A 17,949-nucleotide genomic window follows, 5' to 3' on the forward strand; every position below is an offset into this window, starting at 1 on the left:
GTGCCCTCCAAGCTAGATGAGAAACTCCGGGCTCTGGGCTTAAACAGCTCGCTGTGCAGCTGGATCCTGGACTTCCAGTCAAGCAGACGCCAGGTGGTTAGAATAGGCAGCAACATCTCCTCATCACTGACACTCAATACCCCACAGGGCTGTGTTCTCAGCCCACTCTTGTATTCCTTGTACACACATGACTGTGTGGCAACACATAGCTCCAATGCCATCATTAAGTTTGCTGATGACACGACGGTGGTAGGTCTGATCACTGACAATGATGAAACAGCCTACAGAGAAGGTGCACACTCTGACACACTGGTGTCAGGAGCACAACCTCTCCCTCAACGTCAGTAAAACAAAGGAGCTTGTGGTGGACTTCAGAAGAAAAGACAGAGAACACAGTCCCATCACCATCAATGGAGCACCAGTGGAGAGAGTCAGCAGCTTCAAGTTCCTGGGTGTCCACATCACTGAGGAACTCACATGGTCCATCCACACTGAAGTCGTTGTGAAGAAGGCTCATCAGCGCCTCTTCTTCCTGAGACGGCTGAGGAAGTTTGGAATGAACCGCCACATCCTCACACGGTTCTACACCTGCACTGTAGAGAGCATCCTGACTGGCTGCATCTCTGCCTGGTACGGCAATAGCACAGCCCACAACCGCAAAGCACTTCAAAGTTTGGTGCGAACTGCCAGACACATCATCGGAGGTGAGCTTCCCTCCCTCCAGGACATATATACCAGTCGGTGTGTGAAAAAAGCTTGGAGGATCATCAGAGACTCCAGCCACCCGAGCCATGGGCTGTTCTCACTGCTGCCATCAGGCAGGTGGTATCGCAGCATCAGGACCCGCATCAGCCGACTTCATGATAGCTTCTTCCCCCAAGCAATCAGACTTTTGAACTCTTGATCTCCCACGATCAAAATACATCAGCACTGCACTTTATTACTCTTACTCTTATATCTTACACCGGACTGTCATAAATTATATTATTATTATATTATATTCTCTCTTAACAACTTACTATCAACCGACAGCCTGAATGTCAATACAGTACAATACAACCTACTGTACATTCTATATTTACTATATATACTTTTTTTTTGGAATAATGTGTATCCATATTGTGTGTATTGTATACTGTACAGTGTATATTATTATTTGTATATTGTGTTGTGTGTAATTATGTGTATATTAGACTTTAAATTGTGTTGTGTTAATTTGATGTTATTGTAAATTGGAATATGTCTCATCACTGTCACGACTGCTATGTTGATCGGAACTGCACCCGTGAATTTCACACACTATTGCACTTGTGTATATGGCTGTGTGACAATAAAAGTGATTTGATTTTGATTTGATTTAGGACAGAGAACCATACTGGTGGAATGCCTGTAGTGATGTGGCTACTCGCGACTGGTCTCTTGCTCAGTCAGTCCAATTTAACCCTGATTTCGCAGCACTGCACTGTAAAAAGAAACCTGTAACCTACTCTAACATTCTATGGAAATCTGAGGAGAAATATCTGTATTGTAAAAACTTCTTGTTTGAAAAATCTTGTTAGCATTTTTGTTACGCTATAGTGCAAGACTTTCCTTGATCTTAGAGATCCTTGATCTCTTGGAAGTGAAGAAATTACAGTGGAGTAAGAAAAAAAAATTTAAACAGCTAGTCTTTCTACATTCTTAGTTTGCCTAGATTGTTCAGCACCTTGAGATTGTTTGGAATGAAAAGCACTGTATAAATTATTATTATTATTAATCTGGATCATGTTTATTGGTAATCCCTTTCATGCTTAATGGAGCTGAAATACCTATTGAAAGAACCATGTGAACCAAAGACATCACAGTGGTTTGATTTGTTTGCCTTACCTCATCAAGCTCCAGAGACTCTTGTGCTGTTTCGCTGGGAGCTTTGACCATAGCCCTCTGCCTCAGCTCTACCTTAGCCTCAATCTTGGCAATTGGTTTAGCAACCGACTTGACCACAGGCTTAGGTTCTGGTTTAGGCACTAACTTGGGCTCAGGCTTTGGTGCAGCTTTTGGGGCTGGGCTTGGTTCTCGTTTTAGCGAAGGTTTAGGCTCAAATTTGTTGGTTAATTTCTTGTCCTCCATATCTTCTGTCTTTGACTCAGACTTGCTGCTCACCATAGAGGCTGGGTGTTCATTCACAAGCTGCCTTGATTCAGTTCTCTGTTTGACTTCACGTGCCTTTGGCTCAGGAGTGGCCACTTTAGAGGATAGCTTGGAGGCAGGACGAGGCGGTTCTTCTTTGTCAGTGGAGACTACGAGGCTGGTTCTTACTGGTGTAGCAGCGGGGTAAGGTTCTGCTGCTTTTGACTCAGAGTCCAATCTCTGCAGTGATTTTATTTCCATGTCAGAACCCTGCTCAGCTTTGCTGCTCTGGCGGCTGGGCGTACGAGATGGGCCCTTGCTGCTCAGAGCAAGCCGCTCCTCGGGTGTGGGTGGTGGGACAGCAGCTGCAGTAGGAACAACAACTGTAGTGGAAGACGGAGTAGTAGGTCTACTGCTTGGCCTGCTACCAGCTTGACTGCTGCCTCTGCTACCACTACCTCGACTGGTCTTGTCTCCATTCCAGCTCCCTGCACTCAAGAGGTTTGGAACTTCCTTGCTGGAGGCCAGCGGGATTATGGCGGGAGTGGGTGAGGGTGTGCATGCAGAGGTGGAGCTTGGTCTCAAACTTTCAATCTCATGCATGAAGGGGCTGTCCAGAGGTGTTGGTTGGGAATCCTCAGTTAACAAAGACTCGTGCATCCTTGTGTCAATGTTCTCATTGCTCTCAGCTATCTCCTGCATGGCTCGTTTTTTCAGATACTCTGGGCCTGAGGTTCACAGTGTAATATATCCATTAGAATACAGGATCATGATATTTGTGTTATTGGCTGATTATAAGTTGACTAGCAAATTATACACAATAATAATTTTTTGTCGAATTATTTGACCAACACATTTGGTTAATGGTTTGGTTTAAAACATGCTCTAAGTAATGACATTTTTTTTTTTGCTGGATCCTATTCCTCTTCACAAACAATAACCAACAGAATAGCATTAAGGCTAGGGTATACTTTGTTTTCTGCGTGCCGGTATGTCTTACGCAAGGTTGAATTCTCAGCCTTTGAAAGTATACGCTTTAGACCATGAGCCCATACAGACACGTTTAACACATGCGCACTCTGACTGCTTTGTGATATTCTTATAGTACAAGTGCATGTGCAGGCGGCACCCACTGACGCAGACTGTCCACGTGTCTGGAAAGGCTACACCTCACGTGGACAGTTCGGTGTACTGTGCTGATGACAAAATTTGCATCACACGCACTGTGCGCAAGACATACAGTAGTGGCAAGCGGAAAACCAAAGTATACTTTGGCTTTTAGCCTCTTTGCTCTGGAGCACCCCAGGTGTTTTTGTGATGTTACTGCAGGCTGACTAGTGCGCAACATAAGTTGAGGCAATTTTTTGTTCTCTTAACTTGACTAGAGTCTTCATCTCATGTTAGTGTACATACTTTCTTAAATATAAACGCATAAGTCAAAATTACTACTAATTTATTTTGGTGTTATACATTGTCCTTTTTTTACTGGATTGTTTTTTATTTTTTTACTGGAAAATGCACCTTTAACTCCATAGACACTTACAGCATGTGTTGTCCTGATTTTTTAATTTTTTTATTAACCCAACATTTACTCTTCTAGTCCATGCCAACCCCCCCCCCCAATGCCAAACTTTTGCTGTCCATGGCAAAAAAGGCCTATACTGTATACTGTATACTGATCACTTTATTTAAAATGCACTCAATCAAGTATAAATGGTGGAAGATTTGTGAAAAAATGCACAAATGCAGACTCATTATGCAGATTGTTATTATTGTTAAAATAGCAACCTTTTTGTCTTGCACTTCATCCAAGATTTTGGATACAGACACTTTAGATATTTGAGCCAAAATAAACTTGTCAAGAGCTTAGCAGTGCCCTTCAAAGGAACATGGTGAACTGCTGAGAAACTCAGAAATCTAATCTTGTTTTAGACACCAGGAGAGGTTTACATCAAGACATTCAAAAGCCATGTAGACATAAACAGCACAGAGTGTGTTCTGTAATTAATGCTGCTGTACTGTAAATTTGACTTTACGACTGGGTTAATGAACATACCAACCACATTTACTTCTATAAGCTTCTACCTCCACTGATCAAACACACTGTCTTTGGACCGAGATGATCTTAAACAGCCTCTGCTCCAGTGCAAACAATGTAGTGTTGTACCTACCTGGTTGACAAAAGGAGGGCGAGAGCTCTCTGGCAACCACACGAGCTATACTAGACTCATTGTTAGCGGCAATGGCAGACTGCTTTGCAGCCTCTCCTTTGCTTTTGGCATGGGTTGTTCTGTAGATAGGAGAACAAAGGCCATTTAGTCAGCCACTATGCGGCAGGACCAAACATGTCTTGGAAAGATATAATCTGAACATTTAATTTAATTCATTTTCATTCTATTGAGAGATGATTCAATATTGAGAGAAAATTGGAATGAGTTTTAAGAATCATAATACATCTTTCGTAATAAGAAAAATAAAATTTTGAAATGTAAATAGATTTTTTGTATAGTTATTAATTATACTGGGCAAACAGCATATACATAAGAAAAAAATGGGTTTTCTGTAAATCAAATTTGAAATGTGTAATTTCTGCACCAATATGTATCCAATATACACAAAGTTTTTAACAATGAAAAAAATTACATACAAAAATAACTTTTAAAATAATACAAAAAACATGGATGTTTTTATATAACAAGCTTCTGTTTTTCTCGTACAGTAAGGATGTATTGCTTTTTCCAATATACTCCAATATACAGTACTATAAGCTATAACTAATTTATTCATTTGGTTAACACCTTTATTAAAAGTAACTTACAGTGCATTGGAGGTATAGATTTTTATCAAAAGCCTAAATATAGTCTTCCTTATACGACTCAAACCCATAGCCTTGTCTTTATTGTCATGCTCTACCAGATGAGCTACAAAAACCAATACTTCCTATAGCATTATACAACCAAATTATTCTGGACTTAATTTAATTACCTCAGATATATATATATATATATATATATATATATATATAAAAGGCTTGCACACTTACTTACTGATCCAAAAAATATCTTTCATAAGTAACCATGTGGTTAACGTTTCGACCCACACAAGAGTCTTCTTTAGAACTAAAGAAGAAACTGAACAGATCTAAAGAAGACTTGTGTGTGTGTCGAAACGTTAACCACATGGTTACTTATGATAGATATTTTTTTGGAGCAGTAAGTAATTGTGCGAGTGTCCTCTTCATCCATTGAGCTGTAACTAAAATAAATCACTCTTTTAACACCCACAAGATATGAGTTTTGCTCTGCTGGGCCTGGGAGAGACTGCTTTAGAGCAGGCCACCCTTTATTGTCTACCACATGCATTGATTGTATTTACAAGCACAAAATTATTCATGAGCTAAATTATTCATGTGGTGTTGGTCACATTAAGAAATACTTAACTGCAAAACTACAATGCAGGCTAATAAATATTTTGAACTGCATACATATTAACAGCAAACATCTCTGGGCAAACATCCATATTTTCTTAAAAGATGTACTTTTTTTAATGAAGAATGATGACATAACTTTGCACTTACAGTATGTATAGTTAACTATCATTAACTGTAACATATCTGCCATTACAGTATCAATTTTGTGATGAAGTGATGATGGTCACTAAGATGTAGTCCACTCATTCATATGATTCAAATATGAGGAAACCTCCACTGTAAAATCTCAAGCTAAATTGTGTCACTCTCACTGAGTTTCAGTCTTTGATTAAAACAGCTATGAAGTATTTACTCAGCTATATTTTCCATTCTGTAATGTTATCCTGGGTTCAAAATAGCCCAACCACTTAAAGAAACTGTACTGAAGGTGGCTCCCAAATGGAACTTTTAGCTCCCAGTGGTACATCATAGAGATACGCTCACCGTATACAATTAAGTTCTTGGCAGGTGCTTTCTTATTGTCTTTCTGAAGTAGCCATCCATAAGTTAGTAAAATTTTGAACTCTTTACAACCAACTTAGCGAGCTTGTAAAAGTTTGATCCCACTGGTTACTAAACTTTCTTGCTATAAAACATTTGTGACAGCAAAGACTCACAAGTTACCACTGTCAAAACTTTGTGAGAATAGTGAGTATCATCATTAGGCTATAGGTGCAATTCCATGTAATTTAATCTAGTAACACAACAGACCATAGTTTCTTTATGCTGCCATTTAAAAGTAAAGCAAAACTGACCATGTATGAACAGAAAATATTCAGAGTCATGCTTTCAATAGAATAAGCTGCCAATTTGTGTGTGTATTGTCCTGTATTGCTAGGTTGCCAAACTCATAGTAGAGGGACGAGTGATAGACCATGGACAAGAGTTAGAAATTCCCACATATCAAGCATGGATCCTCTAAAGTCACAACAAAAGAAAAAATCATTCGGTTTACTTATATACAATACCCGTTATATATAATAAAGATATGTCTTACATTAAATACTTTGATGTTGTTTCTCTGTTCATTGCTCTCATCTTTCATATTGTATCAGCTATCTCCATATTTCATACAACAGTTTTGCCTTAACATTGCTGCAGTTAATCTGTATAATAATTTGACCTGTCTAATCTCTGACTTTTTTAATGTTTGCATTGTTCTATAACTTTCATTAATATATACTTATATAAAATAGGATCATTATCTATATCTATCAGTATCTGTATTAATATCATTAGTCTTTTTACTAATAGCCTTTTAACAGGCTAATTATAAAACAGATAGTTCTGACTCTAAATTCAACCATTGTATAATGACTATAAAATCCAACCCAGTCTCATGAAAATTTGTACATATTTTATGAGTTGGCTATTTCATATGATTTCGTACGAGTTCGTTCATATAAATTTGTGTGATTTCATCACGTGCAAATGCCCGGATGTCTAATGTGGAAGTAAGCGCCAGTTTCGTGGACGAGGCATGAAGGACATGCTTATTAATATTATGCCCCTACCCAAACCCCTTATCTAAACCTAATCGATCAGTAGAGTGTGTAAACATGATAGGAAGCTGTTGTGTGTGACAGAAGCAAGTAATTGTCGCGTATTAGAAGGAAATGATGTCCAGCGATGTCATTGGCTGTAGTGAAATTCAAACGAGTGCAGTCGCACGATATTAAATTTGCCAAATTTAGAAAAGTCATATAAATCCTTACAATTTCACCGTGAGAGTGTGTAGCAACAATCCACACCTATGTTGCTGCAACTGCAAACTCCTACTGTTAAGATAATTAGCTATTTTAATTATAGGGAGAATTGTTTATTCCAATTATTATTGAAGATACATTTAACTGTTTATTTAACATTAGTAGGCCTATCTTTTATCATATTGCTGTTGCCGCTGTTTTAAAAGCAATAAGCGTTAAAAAAAACATTGAGGTCTAATCATTTTATGCAACTGGGTATCATACATTCTGATAAACACCAATAAAACATGCTGCAGTGGCATAGAAGGTGTTAAGTCCTCAGTTTCTAAGCAAGGTGTTGTATGTCTATACTGTATATCACCAGCCTTCATCTCACTCATTTGCAGGCTGGACAAATTTATATCCGCTGAATGATCCGACACCATTGCTGACATGCACTTCTTCTTTATGTAAGACCATCAAACTGAGAATATCTGAGTTAACTCTGACTAGCAGAGATTTACAGTAATTATTTCAAAGAGAGCCACTGGATTATATCGTGCAATATCTTCCATAATTAGCCAGCAATATAAATAAAACAGATAGATATCTTTGGAGTTGGATACAGAGCAGATTACATCACTGGGTTTTTAAACTCAAGAATATGGTCCGTCTGTTTGAGTGTCTAAGATGTTGCGGATAGAAGGGGCTATCAGCTGTTCCATTCCCCTGTGATTGTGATAGAGCAACAGTGCCTGTCCTTTTTTAAGCAGACCTCCTTTCTGATACCAGACCCATGTGCGTCATTTACACCCAGTGCCACGGCCTCTGAGGAGCCTCGTCTTCCACACAAGACCCCCTGTTGTTCTTGATACACTGTGATATAGCGAAGGGGCTAACCTGGACCTGGACCTGGCCAAACAAACTCCATGTCACACTATTTTTGTCTCTGATCTCACCACATTGGTGGAAGGAAAGGAAGTCCATTAGGGTACAGAGAGGGGGTTTCAGAGAGTGGATTTGTATTATTTAAGGTAAATGTAAACCCCAGCACCATGACAGTTGGCCTCTTGGGACAAACGCAGAAAAGGAGGCCTTGTCCCTTTTTTCTCCTCTCAATTCTAGTGTTCAGTTTTGCATACTAGATGTCTGATGTGTTCCTCAAAATAGAAGAAAACTAGTAATAACTGTTGATTCAGTGCTGCTTGTGAACTTTCTTTGTTCTTTGTAAGGGATTTCATGGAAGCAATGAAACGAAAATGACCAAGAACAAAGAATTTTTACCCTATAAAGTTTGACATATGAAATAATACAAATTATAACTTTTTTTTTAATGGAACTGTTTTTTAACCTTTAATCCACATGCCACAGTAGTACATCTCAAGGTATCTTAAGAGGACTCCCTGGGCTTTTCAGAGATACCAAATGTTTTGGTGTTTCTTTGATGTTTGAGAACTTCTCCTTGGTCATTAGAAATGACATTACAATTTTTTTTCTCCAAAAAACAATCATTATAATATGCTTTTTATGCACCAAACACTACATTTGCGTTAAAAATAAAGTGAAAATGAAAAAACGTTTTTTTTACTTTTTACTATAGCCTGTTTCAGAAGGTTATAGTAAGATGACATCATAGAGATCTTTACAATGACAGAGCAGGCTGCATATATAAAAATAACTTTACTCTAAATATTATCTTATAAAAATAATTTGTCAGCAATAATTTTTTTTGTTTTGTTTTTGTGGGCATGAATGGAATGATGATTGAGAGATATACCTCAAAAGCCTGTAGTATCATATTTGATACACAAATTTCAATGTGACTTTTCTATTAAAAATGTACTGTATAAAAATTCTACTTTATATCAGAGTATCAGCTCTTCTGGTCCTCTTTATTACATTTTCAGGTGAACAAATTACATGTCCAGGTAATATTTCACCCCAAAATCAAAAGGAAAAAAATGAGAACACATTACAATATGGTTCGATTTGTTAACATTAATTAATTAGGTTTCATGAACTTGCAATATTTTTTCTATAGCATTAATTAATCTTGGTTATGTTAATTGAAAATGCAATTGTTCATTGTTAGTTCATGTTAGTTCTTCATTAATTAATGTTAATGTATACAACTTTTAATAAAAATAAAAAAAATTATTAGGATACGTTGAAATGAACATAAACCAAGATTAAAAAGTGCCATAAAACCATTGTTAGTTAATCTGTAGTTGAGCAAATGTTAACAAACACAACCTTATTGTAAAGTGTTACTGAAATTATATTTTACATAAATAAACTAAATGAAACTTTAAGATAAACTTTAGGAGGGGGCCTGGGTAGCTCAGTGGTAAAATACGCTGGCTACCACCCCTGGAATTCGAATCCCAGGGCGTGCTGAATGACTCCAGCCAGGTCTCCTAAGCGACCAAATTGGCCCGGTTGCTAGGGAGGGTAGAGTCACATGGGGTAACCTCCTCGTGATCGCTATAATGTGGTTCGTTCTCGGTGGGGCGCGTGGTGAGTTGAGCGTGGTTGCCGCGGAGAATAGCATGAAGCCTCCACACGTGTTATGTCTCCGTTGCAACGCGCTCAACAAGCCACGTGATAAGATGCACGGGTTGACTGTCTCAGATGCGGAGGCAACTGGGATTCGTCCTCTGCTACCCAGACTGAGGCGAATCGCTACGCGAGCGACCACGAGGACTTAGAGCACATTGTAATTGGGCATTCCAAATTGGGAGGAAAAAAAAAAAACTTTAGGACCATATAGATTTTTTGTATTTTGACATTATTTTAATATCCTAAAATCTATATGGTCCTAAAGTTTGTTCAAATTATCAAATTCTCATTACTGTAATGCAGTGTTTTTCTAACCTTTTTCTAAGTACCCCCACAGCACCATCAGTAAAGTACCCTACATACTTTAAATAATATATCATTAATATATCTACATTTATATCACATTACAGTAATGAGAATGATATTCGTTTGCATGCAGTGATGAGAATTTTGGGAAACCTGTGCTTGATTGTCATGAAAATAATGTCACCATGAATACTGCACCAACACTAGTTCTGAACGGTGCAATTGCGTCAAATAAAAGATTCTTAGATTTAATTGTAAAAACAAATTGAGCAAGCCTGCACAAACCAAAAGGGCATTCATTTTACCTCTCATTTTCAGAATACACCACAAACCAAATTTAATATGGAGTTTTCAATGATTCATTAAACAGCTAATCTCAACACTGACACTGAGTTGCCTTCCAAAGGACGTGCTTTCTACTGTAGGGTTTACTTTAAGATGTGTGAAGAAGAAAAAACATCCCAATACCACCTTGGTGTTGGTCTCCAGACTATTGTCTACATGCAAAATCAAACAGTCTCTGGGCAGACTACATGCTCCAAGCTTCTTTTCTATTCATGGTGTCTTTATGGCTAGGCCTGGCTCCAGATATGATGAAGAGGAGTCTAAAGCACTGACACTAATAATACTGCTTGCCTCCAGAATAAAATATTTAGATTTCCGTACACTCCTGACAGCATCTGCAGTTTATCATAGTGTTATAAACAGCGGGCCAATTTCAGGTGCAGTGGCATTAATAAAATCTTTCCTCCTTGTAAGGAGATGCACAAACCAAAGACAATCAGCCCTGGGCTCTCTCAGTCATTAGATGCACCATGCTGTTTTGGTGTACAACCCATAAAATGGCATTTGTGCATTTTAAAAATGAGGCCCTGACAGCAGACATAAACCATATTACACCCAATAGCATCTATCAAATAAAGAGAAGAATGTCTTAAACAAAAACAAAAGATCTTATTGTTCTCATTCCTTATTAATAAACAAAATATGTATAACCTGCAAAAGTAACTTACAGTATTTATGATATGTTCGAGTAAAGACAAGGTGTCATGTGTATTTTGTTGATTCATGTCTTTTATTTTGAAAAGTTTAGTTCCTGTGCCCTTGTCATGTGATTTCATATTTTCCCTGTTTTCATTGGTTTATTGTTTAATTATCTTGTTAGAGTTCTGTTTGTTCATTGGTTTATGTTCTCCCATGTCTTGTATTTAAGCCCTCATGTTTTCCATTGTCCTTTGTCAAGTATTGAATGTAATTGTAGATGTTTATGTCAAGCCACATTTATAGTTAGGGCTTTGGTTTCACTTTTGTAAATAAACTGCACTTGTGTACTTATCATCATTGCCAGCACTGCCAACATCATTACACAAGGAGCCTATTTTTGCTGAATACATGAATGTTTGTGTGTAAAAGAGAAATCTGAACTGACCTTCATAAGCAGTGACTTTTCTGTTGCCACTCACTACAACTGTAGATCACAGAGGGGGATTTTTTGCTACTGCTAACTGGTGTACACTGGGAGGTGGGGTCAGTAATCTACAGTACAATTGTGACCTCAGGCATCTATTTTTACTTGTTTTAACCCATAAAAATTACTTTCATTGATGTAACCTAATTTTTCAGGTTGATTTAGTACAGTTATAATAAAATTTTTGACTTCAATAAAACCAGTTAATTTAAATGTTACCAGATGTAACACATCTTTTAAGTTACAGTGTATGACATAAGAGACATTTCTATATGCTTAAAAATAAAATGTGCCTCACATATGGTAATATCTAAATTAGCCGTTTGATTCAAGTAAAAAATATGACTTAACATTACTGAATCAACCTGAACACATTAGGTTATACCAACAAAACTAATTTTAAGAGTTAGATCAAATAGATTTGGTCCTTAAAGGTGCACTCAGTAATTTCTTTCCACATTTAAAAAAGTTTTACTTCTAAGGAAATGAATAGTAATTTTGAAACAGATGTATAAAATCGTGACCATCATGAATCATGTGAGATGAAGAGTTAATTCATATCAGTAACCTTATAAAAGCTCATGGAGGCAGCCATGTTTGCATCACATGACCAGCTAAATACTTCTTGCTTAATCTCGGTAACTGCCCTGTTATTGGACACTTTAATTCATGTGTATGTAATAATGTATTAATTTAATCTCTGCTTACTGTGCATAGTGAATTTCTACAATGGCATTGGTAACTAAAAACTACTGTTTAAATTATGCTGCATCCAGGCCACTAGGTGTCAGTGTAAGTCACACTTCGACATAATTCAAAAGATTACTGAGTGCACCTTTAAGGTAACAACTGCAGGTTAACACTTTTTACAATGTACCTTCCTGACAGACTTTACCAAAGAAAATTATGGGCAGGAGTAGTTAACCATGATTACATGAAAGTGAAATAATTATACTATTACAGTAGGTATTAGACTGGAGCAAAATTGGTTTTAGGACCTAAGATTGGTGGTGAGATTTCAAACATTGACCTTTTGCTTCATACCTTTAGTGAATCGTATTGTGAAACAATTGCAATGACAGTATATGCAGATCTTTCTTACTCAGGATTCATAGCCGTGAGTGGCTTTTTTTTTTTCTTTTTTTTTTTTTTTTTACTAAATAAATGGTAAGTACAAGTAAAATACAACTGCTACTACCACAAATAATAATTATTATTAATAATTATAAAACATTGAAATATATTATTTCAAATGCTAAATAATGTAAAATAAGAGCCATCTTTCTTAGAGCCTGTACTTGGTGAGATCATTGGGGGGGTTGGGTGGGGATTCATTTTTAACTCTATGGTTGTTAAGTGCTTGTCTTTTTATCGGACAGGGGTAGGGGGCCCCCTTGATTATTTCGCCATCCAACCAGAACTGGAGGGGCACAAGGAAAATATTGCGGGGCAATTACTTAGGATAATAACATCAGCCAAAAGACAAATTCATAATTAGATTACTGAGATATCTTTATTTCACCGATACAACCAGAAGAATCTCTGAAACCATACATTAAGTTCCCTACAACTTGCATTTATGGCTTGATAATCAGTTAAATGATTTACTCCTTACCTTGAGTTGGCGATTTCGGCTTTCTGCTTGGCTATGGTGGCAGCCCTATGGGCTCCTTCCACACTCCGCTCCACTTTTTGCTTAATCTTCATGCCCTTTAGTTGAATGACCTTCTTCTTAACTGACTTCACCAACATGTTGTTAACGTACTTGCCTTCTTCTTTGCCGCCCTCTGCGAAAGTAGTGCAGCCGTAACCGTGACGTTGGTTGTTCAGCCATTCGCCTTCATATTTGAGCCCACTAGAGCGTTCGCTGATCCCATAACCTGATCTCTTGTCATTCTTCCACTCGCCCATGTAGACCTCAGTGGTGGTGGCATCGATGTCTGACTCCATTGGAGGAAACTCGTGACACTCCATTTCCCCCTCACTCTCACCCAGGCTGATGGTGGAGTTGGCATCACTGGTGGTGGAACTAAGAGCTGACTCAGTTCGCAAGAAACTGATCTTGCTCTTCTGACTGGATAGGGATGTGCAGGAGTCTGACTTCTTCAGCTTGCCCAGAAGTGAGCCACGATGGAAGAGGCCTTTTTTCTTGGGCTTCACCGCTTCGGGGTCCACGTGGAGGGTGAGGGCAAAGCCACCACGTGATGGGCCAAGGGGTGTGGGAGAGTTGACCAAAGTTTCCTGGCCAGATGCATTGGTGGCGGTGATGACTGGGATATCCTGTTGCAGTAGTGTGCCATTGCTGTGTTCACTGCGCAGGGAGCTTAGCGAGTTCCGCAAAGAGGAGCGCACCACCGCTGCCATGCCATAAGGAACGCTCTGACGTACCCCATAGCCATGTCGAATCCCGCTAGTGAACTGGCCCTGGAAGGTACCTGTAGTACCAGAGACATTGATCAGGGTATGTTAATGACCAGCAAGTGATGCAAATGCAAATGACCAGAAATGACATTTGAAATGGTGACAACAATTCTAAAAACTTTTTGATCAAAATGGAGTTGTAAATAATGTTCTGGAGAAGCTTGTTCATCTAGCCCTGTCAATCACAGTCCTGCGGAGAACTAAGGCCATTTCCATGCTAATCCGTCATCATTTGAAAACTCAATTTTCAGTTTCCTAATGTCATTGTTTTCCAAAGTATGTGGTAATTGAGAGCCTTTTTGAAAAGCTCCGTTCTCTGTGCGGAGAAAAAATGCATTCCATTGTGCGTGAGAGGCGTAAATGTAGCAAAATCAATGTGTTTTCAAACAAAAACTTATTAGTGTGGACATGGCCTTAGATCACTCCTGTGAAAATTGGTTCACCTTTACTTTTAGTATTTCTACTAACTTAAGTAGTCTGTGGGAACTAAGGCCACATCCATACTAATTCACTTTAATTTGAAAACTCAGTTTTCAGCTCCCTAACATCATCGTTTTCCAAAGTATGTGGTAATAGACCTTTTTCACAGACAGTGATGATGTGTTTTCACCTTATTTAGCAGCATAGACTTGCAAACTTTTGAATATTCAAATATTTTTTAAATATAAAGCGTACAATTATAACATTATGTTTTAATTAATTTTGTGTATTACCCTGGAATAAAAACAATGTTACCATAGCTGCGATGGCATTTCTAATAAAGATTCTAAGGGATTGACAGTAAATTTGGTATCCTCTCACTTCTGACTTTTGTAATCCACCTCTCTTTTTTTTCCTTTTGTGGAAAGTCATGGAAATGACTATTGGAGTACATGGGTAAGCAAAGATAATATTTGCTGTGGTCTCCCATTCACCACTATAGAAGTTTACTCTGTAATAGTTTACTTCCATGGCCCGAAAATATTAAAAAAGTTATTTGGTGAGCGTTTTCAAAACGCTCCATTGTCGGTGGAGAAAATGCTATTCCAGTGTGGATGTTGCGTTTTTAAACGAAAATGTAGCCTAAGAGCTTGAGTTGAATCTCATGAGCTCCATTTCAAACAGCAAGACAAATCTGTTTATCTTTACCACTTTTAGATTAACATGTGAATTTGTGAAGTATTTTTATTGCATTGTAAGCCAATATTAAACTGCACATGAATATGGTACCTTATATAATTTTTTACTTATAATAACAAACAAATGACACAACACCAATGGTCAGGATGAAAAACAAACATTTTTATACACTGCATGGTATATAGCTATATTTATTGACCATTCCTTTCACAAATCTGGATGCAATAGTCCAAATGTCTTTCTGACAAGTCACACTGCTCGAAAATAAAGCCTCAATAATCTTTTTTTTTTTTTTTCTTCAAATTCAAGCTCATTTTACACATAACTTCAGGCATGAGACAAAGGTATTTACAGTGATACAACTGCTAGAGAACTGTCTCTTTCATATATACCTCTGAGGTAATAAAACACGTGCAGTTATTTATGTCATGGGAGCTCATGGGTCTGGTCCTGTCCTGCAACACATGTCTGAGTTCCATCAGTCCTGAGGGACAGGCAGGGCAGAAGGGCACAAATACTGATATTATTGTGCCTTTATTCGCACTTGCACCAGCACTTAACATTGTTAATAGAGATGACTCAGCGACCAGGTCAATAGATGCAATATATAGGAAGAGACATACAGTATAATATAGCTCACTCCTAACATGGTGTAATAGCATCCTATAATTGACAAATGTATAGTTGCACCAAAAGTATTTGCACACTTACAGTATGCCACACTTTAAAGAGTATGAACAACATTTACCCAACTGGTTCCGAGGTAATTTTAGTGGATGTATGAACTTAGTTCCTGTCATGTGCACAGGTCCAAGCAGAGTAACCATGGGTGTAGGTCATAACACTACATGGGCATAACTTTGGACTTATTCCAGTAAGTTTGACATAAAGTGTCCATACACACTGATCAGCCACAACATTAAAACCACTGAGAGGTGAAGTGAATAACATTGATTATATCATTACAATGGCACCTGTCAAGGGGTGGGATATATTAGGCAGCAAGTGAACAGTCAGTTCATGAATTTCATGTGTTGGAAGCAGGAAAAATGGGCAAGTGTAAGGATCTGAGCGACTATGACAAGGGCCAAATTGTGATGGCTAGGCGACTGGGTCAGAGCATCTCCAAAACAGCAGGTCTTGTGGGGTGTTCCCGGTACGCAGTGGTTAGTACCTACCAAAAGTGGTCCAAGGAAGGACAACCGGTGAACTGGTGACAGGGTCATACGCGCCCAAGGCTCATTGATGCACATGGGGTGCAAAGGCTAGCCCGTCTGGTCCGATTCCACAGAAGAGCTATTGTAGCACAAATAGCTGAAAAACATAATGCTGGCCATGATAGAATGGTGTCAGTACACACAGTGCATCACAGCTTGCTGCGTATGAGGCCCATTCTGACCCCTGTCCACCACCGAAAGTGCCTACAATGGGCACATGAGTGTCAGAAATGGACCATGGAGCAATGGAAGAAGGTGGCTTGGTCTAATGAATCACGTTTCTTTTAGATCATGTGGACGGCCGGATGCACTATGTGAAGAAGACATGTACCAACTACCTAAAGATTGTTGCAGACCATGTACACCCCTTCATGGCAACAGTATTCTCTGATGGCAGTGGCCTCTTTCAGCAGGTAATGTGCCCTGCCACACTGCAAAAATTGTTCAGGAATGGTTTGAGGAACATAACAAAGAGTTCTTGGCCTCCAAATTCCCCAGATCTCAATCCGATTGAGAATCTATGGGATGTACCGGACCGACAAGTCCGATCCATTGAGGCCTCATCTCGCCTCTAAGACTTAAAGGATCTGCTGCCAACGTCTTGGTGCCAGATACCACAGGACACCATCAGAGGTCTTGTGGAGTTCATGCCTTGATGGGTTAGAGCTGTTTTGGTGGCACAAGGGGGAGCTACACAATATTAGGAAGGTGGTTTTAATGTTGTGGCTGATCGTGTATGTTGAACAGTATTTATGGATTGCTTTGTAAATTAAAACTTACACCTCTTTTTGTTAAGCAGTTTAGCTGAAAGTAGTGTGCACGTGCCATTTGTCTTTAAAATAAAGGCTACTACATTTGATATTTTTTTATTCAAAGCAATGCGAAAAAGGAAAGGGAAAAGATTGACTCTCTAAGATAAAATTATAATAAATAAAATATAATAAAATAAAACTTATAACAAAAATAAATAAGCTTGGCACACACTGTTGCAAAAAATTGAACAAATCTGCTGTGTAAAGGGTACGACCAGGCTAAAGGCCCACCAGGTTAAAAAGCATTTTGAATTTATTTTCTCCCCAAACACTAAATAGAAACAAAAACTAACACTTTCCTAAACTATGCTCTTCTAAATTTTCCTGATCCATGAGGTCATTGCATGCAATGTCTAAAGGTTGATTTTGAGGTAATTTGATCTAACAATACATTTTAAAATGTTGACAACATTGCAAAATACTAATTCACGGTGATTTAATAATAATAATAATAAATAACAGTCCGATAAGTGAAAGGATAGTATTCGGAGTAAAAAGCCCCTTTGTTGCAAGGGCTAAACCCCCACCCCCACTCCCCCATAAAATAAAAAAAAAAATAGATTAGACAGAATAGAATAGATTCAAAATGGGCTTACATTGACTGGCCCAATCACAATGGAGATTAATTTGTGGAAATAATACTTGAGATGTTATGAAATGCTATATGTGATCGAAATTTACAGGAAATGGTGCTCCCTTATTTTTGTTTCTTATTATTAGGCTTATTATTTATTTATTTATTTATTTAATAAGAATTGTTTTTATTTATTACTAAAAAACCATC

General features: G+C 38.1%; 1 protein-coding gene across 4 annotated transcripts in view; it reads right to left on the minus strand.

The window, feature by feature from the left end:
* LOC127419541 (junctophilin-2-like) overlaps window positions 1-17,949 on the minus strand; it is a 36,477-nt gene that overhangs the window by 16,373 nt on the left and 2,155 nt on the right. For all 4 annotated transcript variants that reach the window (XM_051661030.1, XM_051661029.1, XM_051661027.1 and 1 more), the window contains exons 2-4: window positions 13,212-14,031; window positions 4,281-4,399; window positions 1,867-2,837 (exon numbers count right to left, since the gene is read on the minus strand). In XM_051661030.1, coding sequence (XP_051516990.1) covers window positions 1,867-2,837; window positions 4,281-4,399; window positions 13,212-14,031 — 1,910 coding nt within the window. The remainder of the gene's footprint in view (window positions 1-1,866; window positions 2,838-4,280; window positions 4,400-13,211; window positions 14,032-17,949) is intronic.

This window comes from Myxocyprinus asiaticus, chromosome 28 (assembly GCF_019703515.2).
Source record: "Myxocyprinus asiaticus isolate MX2 ecotype Aquarium Trade chromosome 28, UBuf_Myxa_2, whole genome shotgun sequence".
NCBI lineage: Eukaryota > Metazoa > Chordata > Actinopteri > Cypriniformes > Catostomidae > Myxocyprinus > Myxocyprinus asiaticus.